Below are 24,703 nucleotides of genomic sequence, written 5' to 3'. Positions count from 1 at the left end.
TTTATATATTTTGTTGAGGTTGTACACGGAGAATTTACATCATTTGCGTAAGACCAGATTGACTTGCTTAAATGTACGCAAGGAAATGATAATCTTGATATTTCTAATGCGTATATTACGCTGATACACAGCTTATCTAGAACGCTGGATCTTTCCTTAGATATGTGATCTAGTGCTTTCCCTAGATATGTACATGTTGCTCTAGATCTTTCCCTAGATATGTACATGTTGCTGTAGATCTTTCCCTAGATACATGTATGTACATGTTGCTCTAGATCTTTCCCTAGATATGTACATGTTGCTCTAGATCTTTCCCTAGATATGTACATGTTGCTCTAGATCTTTCCCTAGAGATGTACATGTTGCTCTAGATCTTTCCCTACAGATGTACATATTGCTCTAGATCTTTCCCTAGATATGTACATGTTGCTATAGATATTTCTCCCTTGATATGTACATGTTGCTCTAGATCTTTCCCTAGATATGTACATGTTGTCTTTCAGAATGCTCTCCAAGTGCAAGAAGGTTGGGGAAGGGGTGTACGGGGAGGTGTTCCGAAGCACAAACCAGAAAAACGAGTCTGTAGCCATAAAGGTATGTCCACCGATTGTCTACAAGTGATGCAGTGTTTTGTTCTCTTAGTGTTAAGGATTAAATGCTTACAGTCTAAAGGGCCGACAAAGGGATGAAGCCCTCAATAAGGGTCATAAACAGTACCTGACAAGATCACAGTAATATTTTGTTTTATGTTTTCATGTATAATCTTAGTATCTGGATATTTTGACATGCAAACTATAAGGTTTTTTGCCCGTTTAAAGGACGGTTAAAAGCAATGGGTTTCGGCAAGCATGAAATATTTGGTTTTCGAATGTTAACATTGTGCCGTTAATATGATGAGAATGCCAGGGCTTGACACTAACTTTTTTTACCTACTGACCCAAAGGACCACCAGCTTTAAAAAATTACTGGTCCTCCAAGATTTCAAGTGGTCCGACAATTTCTCTATTATTTTACCTAAATTTCAACTTACTTTCCGGACTATCCACAATGTATTGTGCATTTATAAAAAGAAAACTATACTATCTAATAAACTATCTCTTATCCTTTTCATATTTTCGTTGTACTTTAAGCTTCTCTTCATTAGTTTTAGGTGTTTTAGGCGGAGGTTCAACCACCCCCGGAATGAAATTCCACATCGCGAAAACTTGTAATCTTGAAAATACGCACGTTTACTCTCTCGCAATATCAAAACATTATTAAGCGCCCTCCAGTATAAATTCTTACGGTAAACAAAGTATTTTCTGATGGTATTAAGATCAATAAAATGCTGATTATTGCTGCTTTTTCAAAATAATAAATACCATAATAAATACCATTTTGTTCATTTCTCGATCAGAACGATAAGAATTTTATTTTAATTTGTGTATCGATCACAGCGAAGTCGGGAGACATTTTCGGGAGACATTTACGGATTGCAAATCGATTTTTTGATGCAACAACAGGTTTTTGTCATCCGGGCATCTAGAAAAATTGAAATTTCCGATATGTTGCTATTTTTATCCCGGTCTCGAGTCGACCCATAAAATAATTATGAAATTATCGGTTTATTTTGAACATATAAAGTTGTTTTAGTCGACCCATAAAATAATTATGAAATTATCGGTTTATTATGAACATATAAAGTTGTTTTATTGATGAAAACGGCTTTCCACCAGTATTTCACAATAAGCTGGCCAGGATTTTTAACTGGTCCAACGGATCAACCAAATTTCTAGTTTCACTGGTCCTCCCTATTTTTTTCTGACCCCGGGTCAACGGACCACCACTAGTGTCCAGCCCTGAATGCTGTAGCTGTTGCTTCACTGCCAGTTACTGATGCATTCAAGAAATTTCTTACCAGTAAATTTTGAATAGAAAACTTGACAATTGAAGCATGTATATCACAAGGGTGAGTTTATACGTATTACAAGGATGGCTATTAGTTTTAATAATATGTATCTTCCTATTAAAATAACATGATGGCTCTAAGTCTTACTTATGATCAGCTCATTTGAACAAAAAGTACTATGGAAACACCTGCTGTTGGCAGGTTGCCAGGGTTCAGGATGGTGTCCACTCTCTATTTAAAAAACATTAATTCAGAGCATCATGAAAGTTGGTGATACTGTTTGTGGGCTAATTCAAAAACTAGCAAGATCACCTGAAAAACCATGTCTGAGATATGGCCCTTGAATAATCCTACATTTGGAAGTTAAACTTGTCCGTTCTAAAATAGTTATGATCAGATCATCATCACAGTTAGTCAAAATGTTTGTGGGCTTAAAATGTCAGCCAAGTTTGATAACTCTTAATATAGCATGAAGCACTTCTTAATTTTGGACTTATTTTGAATTATTAGCCGGATTTTTTTCGAAAAAATCTCGGCTTATAGATTGATGTTGTCGGGCGGGCGGGGGGGGGGCGGGCGGGCGGGCGGGGTGGCGGCGTGCTCGAAAATGTTAAAGTTCTTATTTCATGGTATAACTTTGGTATGCTTGGACCTAGAGTCTTCAAACTTGACATGAAGGTTGGCCAGGATTAACAGATGACCACTGGTCATTTCAAGGTCATTCATTTGAAGGTCAAGGTCACTGTGACCTTCAATATAAAAAATGTTAAAGTTCTTATAACTTTGGTATGCTTGGACCTAGAGTCTTGAAACTTGACATGAAGGTTGGCCATAACTAGTTAGTAACCACTGGTCATTTCAAGGTCATTCATTTGAAGGTCAAGGTCACTGTGACCTTGAATGTAAAAATGTTAAAGTTCTTATTTCATGGTATAACTTTGGTATGCTTGGACCTAGAGTCTTCAAACTTGACATGAAGGTTGGCCAGGATTAACAGATGACCACTGGTCATTTCAAGGTCATTCATTTGAAGGTGAAGGTCACTGTGACCTTCAATATAAAAATGTTAAAGTTGTTATAACTTTGGTATGCTTGGACCTAGAGTCTTGAAACTTGACATGAAGGTTGGCCAGAACTAGTAAGTAACCACTGGACATTTCAAGGTCATTCATTTGAAGGTCAAGGTCACTGTGACCTTGAATGTAAAAATGTTAAAGTTGTTATAACTTTGGTATGCTTGGACCTAGAGTCTTGAAACTTGACATGAAGGTTGGCCAGAACTAGTAAGTAACCACTGGACATTTCAAGGTCATTCATTTGAAGGTCAAGGTCACTGTGACCTTGAATGTAAAAATGTTAAAGTTCTTATTTCATGTTATAACTTTGGTATGCTTGTACCTAGAGTCTTCAAACTTGAAATAAAGATTGGCCAGTACTAGAAGATGACCACTGGTCATTTCAATGTCATTCATTTGAAGGTCAAGGTCACTGTGACCTTAAATGTTAAAATGTTAAAATTGTTATAACTTTGGTATGCTTGGACATAGAGTCTTCAAACTTGACATGAAGGTTTGCAAGCACACTTAGATGACCACTGGTCATTTCAAGGTCATTCATTCTAAGGTCAAGGTCACTGTGACCTTGAATGTAAAAATGTTAAAGTTCTTATAACTTTGGTAGGTAAAAATGTTAAAGTTCTTATTCCATGTTATAACTTTGGTATGCTTGTACCTAGAGTCTTCAAACTTGACATAAAGGTTGGCCAGTACTAGAAGATCACCACTGCTCATTTCAATGTCATTCATTTGAAGGTCAAGGTCACTGTGACCTTCAATGTTAAAATGTTAAAATTGTTATAACTTTGGTATGCTTGGACCTAGAATCTCAAACTTGACGTAAAGGTTTGCAAGCACACTTAGATGACCACTGGTCATTTCAAGGTCATTCATTTCAATGTCATTCATTCTATCTGCTAGAACTGGTGTGATAGAAACCTTTTGGAGTGATCATAAGGCTGTCTGGATTTCTGTGTAGGTATGTGAAAGCAAAACAATAAATAGTATTATTTCATCTAAGTTTATTTTCTTACATTTGATAATGAAATTGATGGAAACTTCAAACAATATCTTACTAATTTGCTAATAAAAAAATTGAGATCAAACTTTCCTAATTCAGGGTTCGCACAGGGCTTGAAAAGTGCTTGAAAACGAGTCCAAGGCTTGAAAAGCCCTTGAACAAAGGTTGGCCTTGAAAAAGTGCTTGAAAAGTGCTTATTTCATGTAAAAAAAGCCTTAAAAATGTTAATTTATGCTCAAAAATACTTTAATCATCGCTTTAGTTATTTTACTTAAGTCGTTCTTAAGGGAAATATTATGAAAAATTATCATGAATTCCTTCGCGCAAAAAAGTTGAATATGAAATATAAGTTTTGTACACTATTTAGTACGAAACGTTATGTGCAGTACACGTCACAGATTATGTGTACTACGTCAGAGGTTCTCCATAGTGATCAATTTTTGCGAGTGAAAACGCAGGGATGGGGAAGTGTCGTTTCAAACCAGGGTGGTTAACTGAATAAGAGGAGAGAGCTCAAGAACTGGAAAAGGAAATCAATTCTGTTAAAGACAAAATGTTATAGTAACTGACTGCTGTTCAAATGTAATAAACTAGTCTGTTTGATGTGAGCATAGAAAGAGACAATGTGTTTGTTTGTAAAAACTTTTAAAAGTAAATACAGTACATTCAATGCGGAACAAAACGTATTTCGCGATCCGCGGCACCAAGGCGAAACGAGTCGATACCGCGTCGGTCGTTGAAGCCGCGTCAGTATGCGGCGGGAAGTCGCATTTCGCCACGAAACTTCGCATCTGTCCGCCGAGGCATGCTGTGATCCGCGACATGATGCCGAGTCGATGCGCATCATGAAATAAAAAATCTTTAAAAATTTTTTAGTTACATGTAGTTAACAAATTTTGAAAGAACAATTATAATAATAATTAAAATCATAATAAATTTATTGTGCGCGGATTGTATTAGCATAGCATAGTTAATGTGTCTGGCCAATTAAGTTTGTTTCCCGCCCGTAGTGTATGTATTTCACACATAAACAATGTCACGTAATTATGTTTTCGCACATACAAGTGGTCAAGGCTCCAGCATATGGTGAAATTAATTGCATGTTGATTTTGCTATTATATTTAAGCTGAGAAAATTAGCAGTTTGAAGCCACATCAGTAATCAAGACGGTGACGACGTATTTGTTGTTTTGTTAATTATCAGCTTATTATAACTATTGTTTGAATATGTGTATGTAAACACGTTATAGTTTGTTCATATTATACAGTTAGTATCGCTACTAATTACCCGATAATTTTGTATATTCCAGTTTTAAAGCAAATGCTGGTAAATATTTACGATACACAAACATTCTTGATATTTCCTTAAGAATCAAATACATTTTGGCATGTGTTACTATTTATAGAGATGATGAAATAACGTCTAATCGGGGCTTTTTTTTTCAACTGAACACGCGATTCACGCTTAAGGTGATGTTCATGTATTTATACAACACAAAATACACCCAAACTTTCCAAACGACGTTCTACATGTCTGCATAATTTTCGCGCGCTTTTTATGAAACAAAGGATATTTTAGCACTGTTTATTTGACGCTAGAATTTGCCAAAGGTTGCGTTAGCATTAAAATTTGGAAGTGTGTTTCGGATTACAAATTTAATAATGATAAACGAACGAAACATGTATAGTTGCGCGTAATTAATTCTACGCTTCACATACATATATGTACATGTAGGTGGATATCTTTTCACTCGATCCGCCGCGTACGTATGCGGCGGATTTACTCCGCGAAAGTACGCGAGGTTAATACAGACACTGCGTTGTTGCGCGGATCGATGCCGATTGCCACGGCGATACGCCGCGTGAACACACGATTCGGCGGCCGCGAACTAATAATCTGGCCGTGGCGTAGCCGCGGATTATGTTTGTGCCGCGTTGGCTGTACTGTACATATATGTTAATCTGGTTTGAAAATGCAGTTTTTAAAGGAAACTAACATACGGTTCTCGGCCTTGAAAATGAAAATTTGGCCTTGAAAAGTCCTTGAAAAGTCTTGAATTTAGGTTTGAGATTTCTGTTTGAACCATGTAATTGTCAATTCAAGTTCATATTTGTGACCTTAAATGTTATTGTTGTTCATGTATATGCATGCATTCAAAACATAACACAAGGTTTGCTCATGCCTTGAAAAGTACTTACATTTCATTTTGACCTTTGAACAATATTTCAGTAATTTAAGTATTGCATTGACAAAAACACGAAAGGTACTTTCCTGTCATTTAAATCAAAAATCCGGCTTCAATGCGGTCATCTCCGACCGCGGAACTCTTGTTCAAGACTTTGTGGGAAAATGCGACTAGGCAGAAAAAATGATGCCTAAGTATTTTGTTTATCTTATTATTTTCTGTGCAGCATTTGTGAATACAAACAGACACATCCTTCACAGGGCTATGTAAGCCCACCATTAAGGGGGCATTTGTTGTGACAAGTTGGTACTATTAGTTTCATATTAGCCGGTCTCTGGAAAACCGGACAGTCTCGGCAGAAAATGGTAAACACAGGCTAATCTGGGACAATAGTTTATGCACATGCATTAAGCCTGGGTTTCCCCCCGAGACCTGATCATATTGTTTGGTTGAACCATGCTCTTTGAGCTTCAGTGTTTTTTCCACCATTTTGGGAATGGAGATGGGTCCCTTTGATTTGGGAAAATTCGCACCATTTTGACTAAAATTGGGAAATAAGTGTTGTTGCTGTGTTGCTAAAAAAATGCTTTAAACTGAGAATAGAAGTGTTTTCAATATTATTTTCACTAAGGTTGAACTTATATGGCTGGATGGGAGATTAACAAAATATTGAAATCTAAAAATAAAGAAAAAAAAAGGATTTTTTTTGGGGGGGGGAAACCTTCAATTGGGAATTTTTAGGTCCAATTTGGGAAAAATATACACTTTTTATGCCCCGGATCGACCGCCGCCTGCCTGCCTGCCTGCCTGCCTGCCTGCCTGCCTGCCTGCCTGCCTGCCTGCCTGCCTGCCTGCCTGCCTTCCTTCCTGTCTGTCTGTCTGTCTGTCTGTCTGTCTGTCTGTCTGTCTGTCTGTCTGTCTGTCTGTCTGTCTGTCTGTCTGTCTGTCTGTCTGTCAGTCTGTCTGTCTGTCTGTCTGTCTGTCTGTCTGTCTGTCTGTCTGTCTGTCTGTCTGTCTGTCTGTCTGTCTGTCTGTCTGTCTGTCTGTCTGTCTGTCTGTCTGTCTGTCTGTCTGTCTGTCTGTCTGTCTGTCTGTCTGTCTGTCTGTCTGTCTGTCTGTCTGTCTGTCTGTCTGTCTGTCTGTCTGTCTGTCTGTCTGTCTGTCTGTCTGTCTGTCTGTCTGTCTGTCTGTCTGTCTGTCTGTCTGTCTGTCTGTCTGTCTGTCTGTCTGTCTGTCTGTCTGTCTGTCTGTCTGTCTGTCTGTCTGTCTGTCTGTCTGTCATGAGTGTACCAAAACTTTAACCTTGGTTAAAGTTTGATAGCTTTTGCAATATTGAATATAGCAACTTCATATTTGGCGTGCATGTGTATCTCATGGAGCTGCACATTTTGAGTGCTGAAATGTCAAGGTCAAGGTCAAAGGTCAAATATCATTGTATTTTTCTTTCCTAAAACTTTAACCTTCATTAGAGTTTGGTCATAACTTTTTGAATATTGAAGATATAAACTTGATATTTGGCATACATGTGTATCTCATGGAGCTGCACATTTTGAGTGGTGAAAGGTCAAGGTTATCCTTCAAGGTTAAAGGTCAAATTTATGGCTTCAAAGCGGCGCAATAGGGGGCATTGTGTTTGTAACAAACACATCTCTTGTTTCTATTGGGAATGGTGCCAAATACCGGACACGATTATAAACGGAAAAAAAACACTGAGCTTGTATGAATTCTCAGTTCGGGATGTTGATAGAGATCTCTGACAGGGTAAATTAATTGTATGCTTATCATATTTGTTTTGTAGATAATACCCATTGAGGGCGATCTAGAAGTAAATGATGAACCACAGAAGAAGTTTGCAGAGATTTTGCCAGAAATTGTGATTGCCAAGTAAGTTGGTGGTTGGTTTTCAAGTTTAATGATGTGTAATTCATATGCTTTTGAAATATGCACACTATAAAACACACTCTGAACACCTTTAACCATTTCCCACTTAGAAGCTTAGTAAAAATGGCTTTGTGAAAACAGCATAAAACCAGAACTGCCTGCTAGTTACTCGCAGTCTGTTCAGGTTTTATGCTGTTTGATGCTCAAACGTATCTAAAGGTTAGAATTGAAGCCTTTAAAACTTGGATCCAGTAAGAAAGGCCTTTAATTAAATGTTACTTTCTAAGGGACTACAAATGCGTTAAAATACGCTTCAAAGTGGTAAAGGGTTAAGTAGAAGCTTCATGAGAATCTACAGGAGGGGACTTATGGTTTGCGCTCTGTCCGTCAGTCCGTCACACTTTTCTGGATCCTGCGATAACTTTACAAGTTCTTCATATTTTTTCATGAAACTTGAAACATGGATAGATGGCAATATGGACATTATGCACGTAATTTCATTTTGTTCCTATGCCAAAAATTCTGGTTGTTATGCAGGGTCTTATGACTTATGATTATTAAATTATTAATGTTCCAACTCGTCCAGCTGATTTGTATCATACCAACAAGCACTGATGTGGTTGAGCGAGGATTCAGCACCATGAACGTGCTGTGCTCCCCATTTCACAGCACATTCACACAAAGCAAACTTACTCATCTGATGCTTGCCTGCATTTAAGGTCAAAATAACAAATAAAAACTAATTTATTTGTTAAACCTCTGACTTATTTAAGCATGTTAAGTTCACAATGTTTTCCCAAAATGAGCGGTTTCATCGAAGCAAAAATTCACAAAATGGACAATTTTGTCGATAAAAAATTCCCAATTTTGTCAGACTCCTTTTCCCAAAATAGGCAGAAAAACCCCTGCTATGGCAACAAATAGACTAGAAATACTGCTGAAAATGGTGGTTTTCTGGATCCTGCGATAACTTTAAAAGTTCTTCATATTTTTTCATGAAACTTGAAACATGGATAGATGGCAATATGGACATTATGCACGTCATTTCATTTTGTTTCTACGTCAAAAATTCATATTGCTATGGCAACAAATAAAAAAAAAATAATCTGACAATGGTGGAATTTCTGACAATGGTGGAGCCGGTAGGGAACATATATTGCTTGGCAATAGTCTTGTTTTGCCTGTTTCAGGATACATGCAAGTAAAATAGTTGGCTGTTCGCCAGCCCATGTATAGCATTTGAATGATGCAGTTTCAGTACCTAGCTAGATCTGCATGTAAAGAATTGTAGCTGGTATCAATTTCTATCTAGCTACTGGATCATGGAAATAAAGACTTTGGGCTTAGTTTAGTAAAACAAGCAGTTCTTTGTCTTGGGTATAATGGGATTGCATAAATTTAATATTCAAACAAAATACTATTGCAAAAATATATATTTAGCAAAAAACCAACCACTCAACAAGGGTCATTGTTCAAGTTTTGCAAGGTAATCAGCTTTACTCAGAACTAAAAAAACGAATCTCTTTTTATGCCTCCGGATAGGCGGCATATAGCAGTTGGACTGTCCATCCCACATTCTGTTTTTTTTATTTTTTTTTTTAAATTTTCTTTCAGATATTCATCTGATTTTTAGCTCAACTATATATATATATATATATATATATATATATATATATATATATATATATATATATATATATATATATAGCTATCCTACTCACGTCGGCCTTCCCGTGAGCGTTGGAATGTTAAAGATTGCGTACCACCTCAAATATTTTCTATGTCCCTTGACATATTGCTTTCATACTTTGCATACTTATTTACCAGCATGACCCCAATCTATAAACAAGAGCAGACCACTGTATCAAGCATTTTGTAAGGATTATGGACCTTTTTATGTCCCCCCACCACTATAGTGGGGGACATATTGTTTTTGCCCTGTCTGTTGGTTAGTTTGTTTGTTTGCCCCAACTTTAACATTTGCCATAACTTTTGCAATATTTAAGCTAGCAACTTCATATTTGGCATGCATGTGTATCTCATGGAGCTGCACATTTTGAGTGGTGAAAGGTCAGAATCGTCTAAAAAGTACAACTTCTTTAAAACATAAGCAATCAATATGTTTCAATTATGGTCCTCTTCCACTTAGAATATGACTATATTACCTTGACCTTATTGAATATGAACAATTTCCCCATGATGGCTTACCTTATACTGTCAAGCACTTGAATAGTCGAGCGCGCTGTCTTCTGACAGCTCTTGTTGGTATGTAAGTCTACTTATATGACCTACAGATTATGTATGAGTTTTGTTCCAGTTCATTGATATTTGGCCAAGTTATGGCCCTTGGACTTATCTTTAAAGAGCTGCTGTGCGGCTTCAAAGTGCATTAGGGGGCATTGTGTTTCACAAACACAGGTCTTGTTCTGCTTTTCCCAGTGGTCAAAAGTTGAATATGTATCATCTTGTTACCCCAGAGAGCTGAGTGGCCTGAGTAGCTGCAGTGGCTCCCGGACAGCCAGTTTCTGTCGTGTCAACGCCATACACTGTGTGCAGGGCAAGTACCCCCTAGAACTGCTCAAACACTGGGACCTATACCATAAGAACAAGGGGTCTGAAAATGACAGACCAGGTAGTGTTGGGATTACCAATAGTGTTCATAACCTGCATTTCAATGTTGTTTGCCCAGGTAGAAGTAGCTATGCAGTCTGAAATTTTCCATATGCTGTACGGTATATGAGCAGCGTCTTGGGAAAATGAGTCTTAGCCATATGTGGTCTGCGCAGTCTGAATTGGAGCTACACTGTCAGTTATTCAGTCACACAAGGTTTTTGTGGTCTCATTAGCTGACAGGGTATCTCCTGACCGGACTGTGCTGTTGTATATAGTATAATAACCATTTTGTTATTCCAGCCCAATTAGGGCGATGCTGTACCAGTGCTGTTATATATGCCGTATGGAACTGTGTATTCACTGCCAGAAAGTCTCAAGCTTATCAATAATGTTGTTTACCAGTTGATCACCATACCATTATCACTCCCTGCAATGCTGTATTGTTAAATTGAAAATTTGAAGTTGGTTATGGCTCATACTCATTGTCATCTGTTTTCTTTTACAAATTAGGACGTATTTTTCCTGGGCAATTCTTAGACATGAATTTCAGTAGGATATGAAAACCAGTGGAGATATACTTGTAAAGAATTAACACGAATAAAATAAAACCTGGCCAAACATAGCACAAAATTTAATAAACAAATAAATATGACTTAAACCAGGGCTTTTGGAAACGCTTAATCAAGCGTATTTGTACGCATTTATTTGGAAAATGACGCTTAATAGAAACCAATTGAGAGTCCCCAGGACGCACCTTTTTGCATCACTGGTTTTTTCAAATCAATCCATTAACAAACAAAACCTGTAAAGCAACCACATATTTAAACTCAAGCCAACACAAATTATTTCCTCACACCTGTTTAAAATCAAATCAATCAAATGCAGTAATGTTTCTAAATCTCCGATTGTTCTCATATCCCATCCTCTATGGAGCTAATCATTATACCCCCACAAACGAAGTTTAGGGGGGTATATAGGATTGAACTTGTCTGTCTGTGGGTCTGTCTGTCGGTCTGTATTAAGTGTCTGCTCTATAATTCAAGTAGTTTTCATCCGATCTTCACCAAACTTGGTCAGAAGTTGTATCTACATGATGTCTAGGCCAAGTTCGCACATGGGCCTTGCCGGGTCAAAAACTAGGTCACGGGGTCACTTAGTGCGCAGGTTTTTTTTTTGGCCCGATTTAATAGCCGAAATTCGGCTATGTTCCCAATTCCAAAAAGTATACTTTTTTCCCAAAATGTGGAAAAAAAATCCCAATTTCCCAAAAAAATAACAATATTTTTTTATTTTTTTTTTAGAAAGAAGTGTCTAATGCGTATTTTATCTCAATTTTAATTCAATTAAATGTAACAAAGTATTATTTGTTTTTGTTTTTTTTAATTTGAATGATTACAAAGAGTTATATCAAATTTAGTATTTCCCTAATCAGTTGACTTTTTGTGTGGAAGAAAAGGCTTATGAATTTATTTTCCCAATTTCATGAAAATGCCGATAAAATTCCCAATTCCAAAGCCATGGCTATCTTCCCAAAAAGTGGAAAAAAAACCTGGTGCGTTTTAAACATTCAGCATGTTGTCCGCTCTCTAATTCAAGTAGTTTTCATCCGATCTTCACCAAACTTGGACAGAAGTTGTATCTAGATGATCTTAAGGCCAAGTTCGAACATGGGCCTTGCCGAGTCAAAAACTAGTTCAAGCGGTCACTTAGTGCGTTTTTTAACATTCAGCATGTTGTCTGCTCTCTAATTCAAGTAGTTTTCATCCGATCTTCAACAAAATTGGTCAGAAGTTTTATCTAGATAATCTGAAGGCCAAGTTGGTCAGAAGTTGTATCTACATGATTTCTAGGCCAAGTTCGAACATGGGCCTTGTCCGGTCAAAAACTAGGTCACGGGGTAATGTCTAGGGCAAGTTTGAATATGGGTCATGCGGGGTCAAAAACAAGGTCACGGGGTCACTGAGTGCGTTTTAAACATCACAATGTTGTCCGCTCTCTAATTCAAGTAGTTTTCATCCAATCTTCACCAAACTTGGTCAGAAGTTGTATCTAGATGATGTCTAGGTCAAGTTTGAATATGGGTCATGCCGGGTCAAAAACTAGGTCACGGGGTATCTTAGTGCATTTTAAACCCCACCATGTTGTCTGCTCTCTAATTCAAGTAGTTTTCATCAATTCCTCACCAAACTTGGTCACAAGTTTTATCTAAATGATCTCTAGGACAATTTTGAACATGGGCCATTCTGGGCCCAAAACTAGGTCACAGGTCATTTAGTTCGTTTTTTAACATTCAGCTTGGTGTCCGCTCTCTAATTCAAGTAGTTTACATCTGATCTTCACTAAACTTGGTCAGAAGTTTTATGGAGATGATCTTAAGGCCAAGTTAGAACATGGGCCTTTCTGGGTCAAAAACTAAGTCAAGGTGTCACTCAGTGCGTTTTAAAAATTGAGCATGGTGTCCGCTGTTTTTTGTGAAGACGACATGCAAAATATTTTGTGTCAATGCGGCATGTGGGTGTATTCGTCACGTCTGTGACAAAGCTCTAGTTAAAACTTTATCTGACAGTATGAGCATGCTTCCAGTAATGTAGTATGGATTATAGAGAATACTATGTTAGTGTGATTGTGTACTTAAATTTATCCCACGAGTGAAGAAAAGTTTACATGGCGAGGCTTGCCGAGCCTTGTAAGCCTTTCTGACACGAGTGGGATGAATTTAAGTACAAAATCACACTAACATAGTATTCTATTTATCCTGCAATATTGTTTTATTTAATTTATTCCTAAAATAAAAGCAAAAACACATGAAATTAACTGAATCTTACATTGCGTAGTAATATTTATTGTGATCTTTTCTGTTTACGGAAATCGAAATAGTCTTTAAGAATTCCACGCAAAAGAAAAGTAACGAGACAAAATATCGCTATACGCCTCGATTCAAATTTAATCAGCGTTCCAAATGTAACACACTCAAGTAGAACACAGACAGTTGTGTTCAAACTACAATTCTTGTTTCACCAATGTAAAAAACCAAAAAACAAACATGGCTCCCGCCATTTTGAAATTTACAAAATGTGTAGACACATACCGTGGCTACGTGAAGCATGATTCAGCATTTATTCCCGCCGATATTGTTAATTTTAGTCTTTAAACAACTCTTCTTTCTAAACAAATTTCTTCATCGCCATCCATCTTTTCCATTTTGAAGCACTGAATGTTATCAGGCAATTCTTTGTGGATAGACATTCTTTGATCGACTGACAAAGGAACGACTAAACCATCAAAGAAATTACAATTTTAATTCGACATCGATTTCCTTCGAAAAGTTAAAGAACAATTCACTGACACTTTTCTAAAATTTAATCCATCAATTGTTCAACAAAACATCGTGAACATCGCGTTATTCGAGTACATTCGACAATTTAACTAAATCGAAAATGCTGTCTCACCAGTTTCATTCCAGTTTTATATCCAAACACTGTGTTTTTCACATTCATAATATTATAGTAATCCATCGTAAACACACACACACTCGTAAACTCATTAAACGACTGCGTACCCAATGACCTAAATGACGCAATCAGGGGTAAAAGGCCAAAAAAAACTAGTCCCTACCTAATGTTCTAAAAATAAGTGTGGATGAAACCTGATCTAAAAAAACTGTGGAGAAAACCTTATCTTTTCTTTATGAGTCGTATTTGTTCTATAAAATCATTTAGCTGTAGGATAAAATGCCATTTAAAATGGCCACTTGCTGGTGTGTTACAAATTTACAGTTTCAACTTCCTAGAAACTTGCTCCAAGTCGGCATTCAAATCAAAGACCTTCGATGTCTGCCAACACCATTCACAACTTGCAGTTTTGTAGGCATAGACTAGTTTTAATTGAGGTCATCCTATAAGACTGTTGTGATTGACAAAGACTTTTGTATTTGACTGGTTGTATGGTTGTTTCCAATGGAAATATGACTGCAAGATAATGATAATGTTTTGTTTACAATGTATGTAAATATATTGAGCACTTTAATGCACACTTTCCTTCAAAATGTTGTTTATTTAAAAAAAAAATCTACATGATTTTTTATTTAAGTAACAATACATAGAAGGTAATGAGTGGCATTTCTAATGTACATTTTGTATTTGGGTTTTTAATAATGAAACCAACAATTATATTATGTATTATTTTATATTCATTTTTAGCTCCACTGGCCAAAGGCCAGCGGGGCTTATGTCATGGTCCTGTGTCTGTCATGCGTGCGTGCGTGTGTCTGTGCGTGCGTTAACTTTTCCTTTAAACATCTTCTCCTAAACTACTGGTCCAATTCTGATGAAATTTCTCAGGAATGTTCCTGGGGTGAACCTCTTTCAAATTTGTTTAAATTATGCCCCTGGGGTCAAATTTGACTCTGCCCCGGGGGGTCACAAAATTGAAAATTTGCTTATATAAGGCCTATTTTGTGTAAACTTTCAAAATCTACTCGTCCAAATCAATTGGGCCTAGGGCTATCAAAATTGGTTTGTAGAGACATCTAATAGTCCTCTACCAAATTTCTTCAAATTATGCCCCTGGGGTCAAATTTGACCCTGCCCCCGGGATTCATAAAATTGAACATATGCTTATATAGGGCCTATTTTGTGAAAACTTTCAAATCTTTTCGTCCATAACCATTGGGTCTATGGCTATCAAATTTGGTATGAAGGACATTTAATAGTCCTCTACCAAATTTCTTCAAATTATGCCCCTGGGATCAAATTTGACCCTGCCCCGGGGGTCACAAAATTGAATATATGCTTATATAAGGCCTAATTTGTGAAAACTTTAAAAATGTTCTTGTCCATAACCATTGGGCTTAGGGCTATCAAATTTGGTATGTAGAGACATCTAATAGTCGTCTACCAAATTTCTTCAAATTATGCCCCTGGGGTCAAATTTAACCCTGCCCCGGGGATCACAAAATTGAACATATGCTTATATAGGGTCTATTTTGTGAAAACTTTAAAAATCTTCTTGTCCATAACTTTACCAAATTTGGTATGTAGTGACATGATATAGTTCTCTTCTTAGTTTGTTCAAATTATTCCCCTGGGGTCAAATTTGAAACTGCCCCGGGGGTCACAAAATTGAATATATGCTTATATAAGGCCTATTTTGTGAAAACTTAAAAAAAAATCTTGTCCATAACTGTATGGCATAGGGCTACCAAATTTGGTATGTAGTGGCATGTAATAGTTCTCTTCTAAGTTTGTTCAAATTATGCCCCTGGGGTCAAATCTGAAACTGCCCCAGGGGTCACACAATTGAATATATGCTTATAAAGGGCTTATTTTGTGAAAACGTAAAAAACCTTTATGTCAATAACCATTGGGCCTAGGGCTACCAAATTTAGTATGTAGTGACATCTAATAAACCTCTACCAAATTTGTTATGTTGTGACTTGTAATAATTCTCTTCTTAGTATGTTCAAATTATGCCCCTGGGGTCAAATTTGAAACTGCCCCGGGGTCACACAATTGAAAAAATTTCTTGTCCATAACTGTATGGCATAGGGCTACCAAATTTGGTATGTAGTGACATGTAATAGTTCTCTTCTTAGTATGTTCAAATTATGCCCCTGGGGTCAAATTTGAAACTGCCCCGGGGTCACACAATTGAATATATGCTTATAAAGTGCCTATTTTGTGAAAACTTAAAAAATATTTTGTCCATAACCATTGGGCCTAGGGCTACCTAATTTGGTATGTAGTGACATCTATTAAACCTCTACCAAATTTGTTCAAATAATGCCTCTGGGGTCAACTTTGACCCTGCCGCGGGGGGTCACAAAATTAAATAAACGCTTATTAAGTGCCTATCTTATTTTGTGAAAACTTTTAAAATATTCTTGTCCTTAACTCTTGGACCTAGGGCTACCACATTTTGTATGTAGTGAGATATAGTAGTCCTGTACAAAGTTTGCTCAAATTATGCCCCTGGGGTTAAATATGACCCAGCCCAGGGAGTCACAAAAGTGTACATGTGCTTAAATAGGGCCTATATTTAAGTATTTGCCCATGCCGAAAATATTTGTTTCAGCCTTTTTCAGCAGTGGAGCGATACAGGGCCATCATGGCCCTCTTGTTAAAATTCTAGTGAGACCCCTGCTTACACAAAACTATGCTATATATCATGTCATCAACCAAAACCTAGTTTCGCTATGACCCATCATATAATGTAATTGTATACAAATATTTTCATATGTTGTGGTCACAATGACACATTTAGAATGTTGATGTGCTTGTTTGTTTCAGATATGTTTCCTGAACATCAGTTATACATCATGTTTGAATTTGAAGACTGTGGTACAAGTCTAGAATCCTATGAGGTAACCTTGTTGTGGTCAATATTGAATTTGTACTGTTGTTTACAATTTGTGACATGTGCCGAGTTATATAATAGAGAGCCCAACATTAGCAGCTGATGTCCCTGTCAAGAGGTCAATACTTGGGTATGCCCCAATGGAGTGGAAGGACTTCAGCAGGCCATATGTCTTTATGTATGTCCCAATACTTGGGTATGCCCCCATGGAGTGGAAGGACTTCAGCAGGCCATATGTCTCTATGTATGTCCCAATACTTGGGTATGCCCCCATGGAGTGGGAGGACTTCAGCAGGCCATATGTCTCTATGTATGTCCCAATACTTGGGTATTCCCCCATGGAGTGGAAGGACTTAAGCAGGCTATATGTCTCTATGTATGTCCCAATACTTGGGTATGCCCCAGTGAAGTGGAAGGACTTCAGCAGGCCATATGTCTCTATGTATATCCCAATACTTGGGTATGCCCCCATGGAGTGGGAGGACTGAAGCAGCCCATATGTCTCTATGTATGTCCCTATACATGGGTATGCCCCCATGAAGTGGGAGGACTTCAGCAGCCCATATGTCTCTATGTATGTGCCAATACTTGGGTATGCCCACTTGGTGTGGAAGGACTGAAGCAGGCCATATGTCTCTATGTATGTCCCAATGCTTGGGTATGCCCACATGGTGTGGAATGACTGAAGCAGGCCATATGTCTCTATGTATGTCCCAATACTTGGGTATGCCCACATAGTGTGGAACAACTGAAGCAGGCCATATGTCTCTATGTATATCCCATTACTTGGGTATGCCCCGATGGTGTGGAAGGACTTCAGCAGGCAATATGTGTCTATCTATGTCCCAATACTTGGGTATGCCCCCATGGAGTGGAAGGACTTCAGCAGGCCATATGTCTCTATGTATGTCCCAATACTTGGGTATGCCCCAATGGAGTGGAAGGACTGAAGCAGGCCATATGTCTCTATGTATATCCCAATACTTGGGTATGCCCCCATGGAGTGGGAGGACTGAAGCAGCCCATATGTCGCTATGTATGTCCCAATACATGGGTATGCCCCCATGAAGTGGGAGGACTTCAGCAGCCCATATGTCTCTATGTATGTCCCAATACTTGGGTATGCGCACTTGGTGTGGAAGGACTGAAGCAGGCCATATGTCTCTATGTATGTCCCAATACTTGGGTATGCCCACATGCTGTGGAATGACTGAAGCAGACCATATGTCTCTATGTATGTCCCAATACTTGGGTATGCCCACATGGTGTGGAACAACTGAAGCAGGCCATATGTCTCTATGTATGTCCCAATACTTGGGTATGCGCCCATGGAGTGAAAGGACTTCAGCAGGCCATATGTCACTATGTATGTCCCTAAACTTGGGTATGCCCCAATGCCCAATGAAGTGGAAGGACTTCAGCAGGCCATATGTCTCAATGTATGTCCCAATACTTCGGTATGCCCCCATGGAGTGGAAGGACTTCAGCAGGCCATATGTCTCTATGTATGTCCCAATACTTGGGTATGCCCACATGGTGTGGAAGGACTTCAGCAGCCCATATGTCTCTATGTATGTCCCAATACTTGGGTATGCCCCCATGGAGTGGAAGGACCTCAGCAGGCCATATATCTCTATGTATGTCCCAATACTTGGGTATGCCCCCATGGAGTGGAAGTACTTCAGCAGGCCATATGTCTCTATGTATATCCCAATACTTGGGTATGCCCCCATGGAGTGGAAGGACTTCAGCAGGCCATATGTCTCTATGTAAATCCCATTTCTTGGGTATGCCCCGATGGTGTGGAAAGACTTCAGCAGGCCATATGTCTCTATGTATGTCCCAATACTTGGGTATGCCCCCATGGAGTGGGAGGACTTCAGCAGGCCATATGTCTCTATGTATGTCCCAATACTTGGGTATGCGCCCATGGAGTGGAAGGACTTCAGCAGGCCATATGTCTCTATGTATGTCCCAATACTTGGGTATGCCCCCATGGAGTGGAAGGACTTCAGCAGTCCATATGTCTCTATGTATATCCCAATACTTGGGTATGCCCCAATGGTGTGGAAGGAAGAATAGATCACTGAAATGCACTTTTTTCACTTGGTGCCAAAATGTGTATTTCCTGACGACATATTACTGTAGGGGACACAAATTAAATGTAAGCGGACATGTCATGATAACAAAATCAACATTTTTTGCTAAATTTAATTCTTAGTCTTTGTGTCTACTATACAAACTATATATAGTGCATTTGTTTGTGTCCAAACACATGTTGTGGGGGTCTTTGGCACATTTTATAACATATTTTGACAATAAGGAGAAAAGTGATATATTTCTGTGTTCTTGTCCAAGTTACTTATTTCAGAAACTTGTCTGCAAATTGACTCGATCGGATTTTTCAAATTTTGTTTTGTATACCACCATTCTTTTTAGCTCATCTATTTTTTGAACAAAAATTATGAGCTATTGTCATCACCTTGGCGTCGGCGTTGGCGTCCGGTTAAGTTTTGCGTTTAGGTCCACTTTTCTCAGAAAGTATCAATGCTATTGCATTCAAACTTGGTACACTTACTTACTATCATGAGGGGACTGGGCAGGCAAAGTTAGATAACTCTGGCGTGCATTTTGACTGAATTATGTGCCCTTTTTATACTTAGAAAATTGAAAAATTTTGTTAAGTTTTGTGTTTAGGTCCATTTTTAGCTCATCTATTTTTTGAAAAAAAATTATGAGCTATTGTCATCACCTTGGCGTCGGCGTCTGCGTCGGCGTCTGCGTCGGCGTCGGCGTCCGGTTAAGTTTTACGTTTAGGTCCACTTTTCTCAGAAAGTATCAATGCTATTGCATTCAAACTTGGTACACTTACTTACTATCATGAGGGGACTGGGCAGGCAAAGTTAGATAACTCTGGCGTGCATTTTGACTGAATTATGTGCCCTTTTTATGCTTAGAAAATTGAAAAATTTTGTTAAGTTTTGTGTTTAGGTCCATTTTTAGCTCATCTATTTTTTGAAAAAAAATTATGAGCTATTGTCATCACCTTGGCGTCGGCGTCTGCGTCGGCGTCTGCGTCGGCGTCGGCGTCCGGTTAAGTTTTACGTTTAGGTCCACTTTTCTCAGAAAGTATCAATGCTATTGCATTCAAACTTGGTACACTTACTTACTATCATGAGGGGACTGGGCAGGCAAAGTTAGATAACTCTGGCGTGCATTTTGACTGAATTATGTGCCCTTTTTATACTTAGAAAATTGAAAAGTTTGGTTAAGTTTTGCGTTTAGGTCCACTTTTTTCAGAAAGTATCAATGCTATTGCATTCAAACTTGGTACACTTACTTACTATCATGAGGGGACTGGGCAGGCAAAGTTAGATAACTCTGGCGTGCATTTTGACAGAATTATGTGCCCTTTTTATACTTAGAAAATTGAACATTTTGGTTAAGTTTTGTGTTTAGGTCCATTTTATTCCTTAAGTATCAAAGCTATTGCTTTCATACTTGCAACACTTACTAACTATCATAAGGGGACTGTGCAGGCAAAGTAATGTAACTCTGACTGGCATTTTGACAGAATTATGTGCCCTTTTTATACTTAGAAAATTGAAAATTTGGTTATGTTTTGTGTTTAGGTCCACTTTATTCCTACAGTATCAAAGCTATTGCTTTCATACTTGCAACACTTATTAACTATCGTAAGGGGACTGTGCAGGCAAAGTTATGTAACTCTGACTGGCATTTGGACGGAATTATGGGCCCTTTATACTTAGAAAATTGAAAGTTTGGTTAAGTTTTGTGTTTTGGTCCACTTTACCCCTAAAGTATCATAGATATTGCTTTCATACTTGGAACACTCGCAAACTATCATAAGGGTACAGTAAAGGGACAAGTTGCATAACTCTGGATGTCATTTTTACGGAATTATGGCCCTTTTTTGACTTAGTAACTTTGAATATATGGTTAAATTTTGTGTTTCGATCCACTTTACTTCTAAAGTATCAAGGCTATTGCTTTCAAACTTCAAATACTTTCATGCTATCATGAGGTTACTGTACCTGGCAAGTTGAATTTTACCTTGACCTTTGAATGACCTTGACTCTCAAGGTCAAATTATTAAATTTTGCTAAAATTGCCATAACTTCTTTATTTATGATTAGATTTGATTGATACTTTGACAAAACAACTCTTACCTGACATACCACAAAAAACTCCACCCAAACCATCGCCCGTGCCCCCCCCCCCCCACTCCCCCCCCCCCCCACTTCCCCCCCCCCCCCCCACTTCCCCCCCCCCACTTCCCCCCCCCCCCCCCGAATCCCCCCCCCTATTTTTTTTTTTTTTTTTTTATATTATCTCACAACCACCACACCCTCACACTATACCCCCCCCCACCCCACCCCCTCCCCAATTTTTTTTTTTTAAAACGGTTAAAAAACAAAACTATTTATTTTGCTTATTTTATGTTTGAAATACCGTCCAACCATCGCACCCAAGAATCCCCCCCAACCCCCCAACCCCCCACCCGAATCCCCCCCCCCCCCCCAAATTTTTTTCTTCTTTTTTTTTTTTTTTTTTTTTTAAGATCATCTCACAAATAACCACCACAACCCTCACACTATACTCCCCCCCCCCCCCCCCACCTCACCCCCCCCCCCCAATTTTTTTTTTAAACGGTTAAAAAAACACAAATATTTATTTTTATTATTTTATGTTGAAATACCGTCCAACCATCGCACCCAAGAATCCATACCCCCCGACCCCCCACCCCCCCTTCCCGATTTTTTCCCCTTTTTTTGGCATTTTTGGAAGATAATGTAATAAATGTCCACACCCCCACACAATGCACCCCTCTTCACTCCACCCCTCCCTCCTTTGTGATTGAAAATGAGAGTCCCTTCACCTATAAAAAGAAAATAGATGAGCGGTCTGCACCCGCAAGGCGGTGCTCTTGTATTCCTTTAGTATCAAAGCTATTGCTTTCATACTTGCAACACTTACTAACTATCATAAGGGGACTGTGCAGGCAAAGTAATGTAACTCTGACTGGCATTTTGACAGAATTATGTGCCCTTTTTATACTTAGAAAATTGAAAATTTGGTTATGTTTTGTGTTTAGGTCCACTTTATTCCTACAGTATCAAAGCTATTGCTTTCATACTTGCAACACTTATTAACTATCGTAAGGGGACCGTGCAGGCAAAGTTATGTAACTCTGACTGGCATTTGGACGAAATTATGGGCCCTTTATACTTAGAAAATTGAAAGTTTGGTTAAGTTTTGTGTTTTGGTCCACTTTACCCCTAAAGTATCATAGATATTGCTTTCATACTTGGAACACTCGCAAACTATCATAAGGGGACAGTAAAGGACAAGTTGCATAACTCTGGATGTCATTTTTACGTAATTATGGACCTTTTTTGACTTAGTAACTTTGAATATATGGTTAAATTTTGTGTTTCGATCCACTTTACTTCTTAAGTATCAAGGCTATTGCTTTCAAACTTCAAATACTTTCATGCTATCATGAGGTTACTGTACCTGGCAAGTTGAATTTTACCTTGACCTTTGAATGACCTTGACTCTCAAGGTCAAATTATTAAATTTTGCTAAAATTGCCTTTACTTCTTTATTTATGATTAGATTTGATTGATACTTTGACAAAACTACTCTTACCTGACATACCACAATAGATTCCACCCAAACCATCGCCCGTGCCCCCCCCCCCCCCCTTCCCCCGAATCCCCCCCTCTCCCCTATATATATTTTTTTTTTTTAAGATCATCTCACAAATTACCACCACCACCCTCACACTATACCCCCCACCTCACCCCCCCCAATTATATTTTTTTAACGGTTAAAAAACAAAACTATTTATTTAGATTATTTTATGTTTGAAATACCGTCCAACCATTGCACCCAAGAATCCCCACACCCCCCCCCCCCCATCCCCCAACCCCCCCCCCCCCCCCGATTTTTTTTTTCCTTTTTTTCGCATTTTTGGAAGATAATGTTATAAATGTCCACACCCCCACACAATGCACCCCTCTTCACTCCACCCCTCCCTCCTTTGTGATTGAAAATGAGAGTCCCTTCACCTTTAAAAAGAAAATAGATGAGCGGTCTGCACCCGCAAGGCGGTGCTCTTGTCTTCCTTCCATTGACTTCCATTTATTCCTAGGCATATTGTTAACTTTATATTGAACAAAATATTGTTAATTGTTCAAACAGTACTATTTAAAATCAAAATTTGATTTCTTGTTATAATTTTAATATGCACACTGTGTTTTTAGCTCACCTGATTGCTCAGGTCACAAAAGCTCCCCTCAGCAATCAGGTGAGCAAAAAAAACATCCAACCTTGAATAACTATTTACACATAAATGATACACAAATCTACACTGTATTATTATGAAAACATTAATAATCAAAGGGGAGTAACTACTGTAAACTTAAATGCAATATTTAGAAGAGTTGTCTCGCATGTTACATGACCTTAATTCATGATTGTTTACACGCCTTTTTACTATATAAATATAAGGAAAACTGCGCCGTCCCCCTGGCAACCATTTTTTTCAACGGACCGGGAGGGAGGGAGGGAGGGAGGGGAGAGGAGGGGAGGGGAGAGGGGAGGGAGGGAGGGGGAGAGAGAGAGGGAGAGGAGAGGAGAGGAGAGGAGAGAGAGAGAACTGGTTCACTAAGTGCGTTTAAAACATTCAGCATGTTGTCTGCTGTCTAATTCAAGTAGTTTTCATCCGATCTTCACCGAACTTGGTCAGAAGTTGTATCTTGATGATCTTAAGGCGAAGTTTAAACATGGGCCTTGCCGGGTCAAAAACTAGGTCACGGGGTCACTTAGTACGTTTTACACATTGAGCATGGTGTCTGCTCTCTATTTCAAGTAGTTTAAATCTGATCTTCACCACACTTGGTCAGAAGTTGTAACTAGATGATGTGTAGGTCAAGTTCGAACATGGGTCATGCCGGGTCAAAAACTAGGTCACGGGGTCACTTAGTGTGTTTTAAACCTCACCATGTTGTCCGCTCTCTAATTCAAGTAGTTTTTATCCAATCTTCACCAAAATTGGTCAGAAGTTGTATCTTGATAATGTCTAGGTCAAGATTGAATATGGGTCATGCCGGGTCAAAAACAAGGTCACGGGGTCACTTAGCGCGTTTTAAACATCACAATGTTGTCCGCTCTCTAATTCAAGTAGTATTCATCCAATCTTCACCAAACTTGGTCAGAAGTTGTATCTAGATGATGTCTAGGTCAAGTTTGAATATGGGTCATGCCGGGTCAAAAACTAGGTCACGGGGTATCTTAGTGCGTTTAAACCTCACCATGTCGTCCGCTCTCTAATTTAAGTAGTTTTCAAACTTGGTCACATGTTTTATCTAAATGATCTCTAGGACAAGTTTGAACATGGACCATTCCAGGCCTAAAACTAGGTCACGGGGTTACCTAGTGCGTTTTTTAAAACATTCAGCATGGTGTCCACTCTCTAATTCAAGTACTTTACATCCGATCTTCACCAAACTTGGTCAGAAGTTTTATGAAGATGATCTTAAGGCCAAGTTAGAACATGGGCCTTTCTGGGTCAAAAACTAGGTCAAGGGGTCACTTATTGCGTTTTAAAAATTGAGCATGGTGTCTGCTGTTTTTTGTGAAGACGACATGCAAATCATTATTTGTCAATGCGGCATGTG

At 38.5% G+C, this 24,703-nt stretch overlaps 1 protein-coding gene and 1 long non-coding RNA gene across 3 annotated transcripts in view; both read left to right on the top strand.

Annotated features, from left to right (window-relative positions):
* Nucleotides 1-24,703, top strand: part of LOC127865173 (dentin sialophosphoprotein-like) — an 81,947-nt gene that overhangs the window by 20,315 nt on the left and 36,929 nt on the right. For both annotated transcript variants that reach the window (XM_052405121.1, XM_052405122.1), the window contains exons 7-10: nucleotides 504-594; nucleotides 7,948-8,033; nucleotides 10,508-10,662; nucleotides 16,931-17,004. In XM_052405121.1, the coding sequence (XP_052261081.1) occupies nucleotides 504-594; nucleotides 7,948-8,033; nucleotides 10,508-10,662; nucleotides 16,931-17,004 (406 nt within the window). The remainder of the gene's footprint in view (nucleotides 1-503; nucleotides 595-7,947; nucleotides 8,034-10,507; nucleotides 10,663-16,930; nucleotides 17,005-24,703) is intronic.
* LOC127865267 (uncharacterized) lies at nucleotides 2,473-4,053 on the top strand. Its single transcript, XR_008042557.1, has 2 exons — nucleotides 2,473-2,620; nucleotides 2,922-4,053. It is a non-coding gene; the product is annotated as an uncharacterized LOC127865267 (long non-coding RNA).

The sequence above is a fragment of the Dreissena polymorpha genome, chromosome 1 (genome assembly GCF_020536995.1).
Source record: "Dreissena polymorpha isolate Duluth1 chromosome 1, UMN_Dpol_1.0, whole genome shotgun sequence".
Taxonomy (NCBI): Eukaryota; Metazoa; Mollusca; class Bivalvia; order Myida; family Dreissenidae; genus Dreissena; species Dreissena polymorpha.
This window is presented reverse-complemented; position numbering and strand designations above follow the sequence as displayed.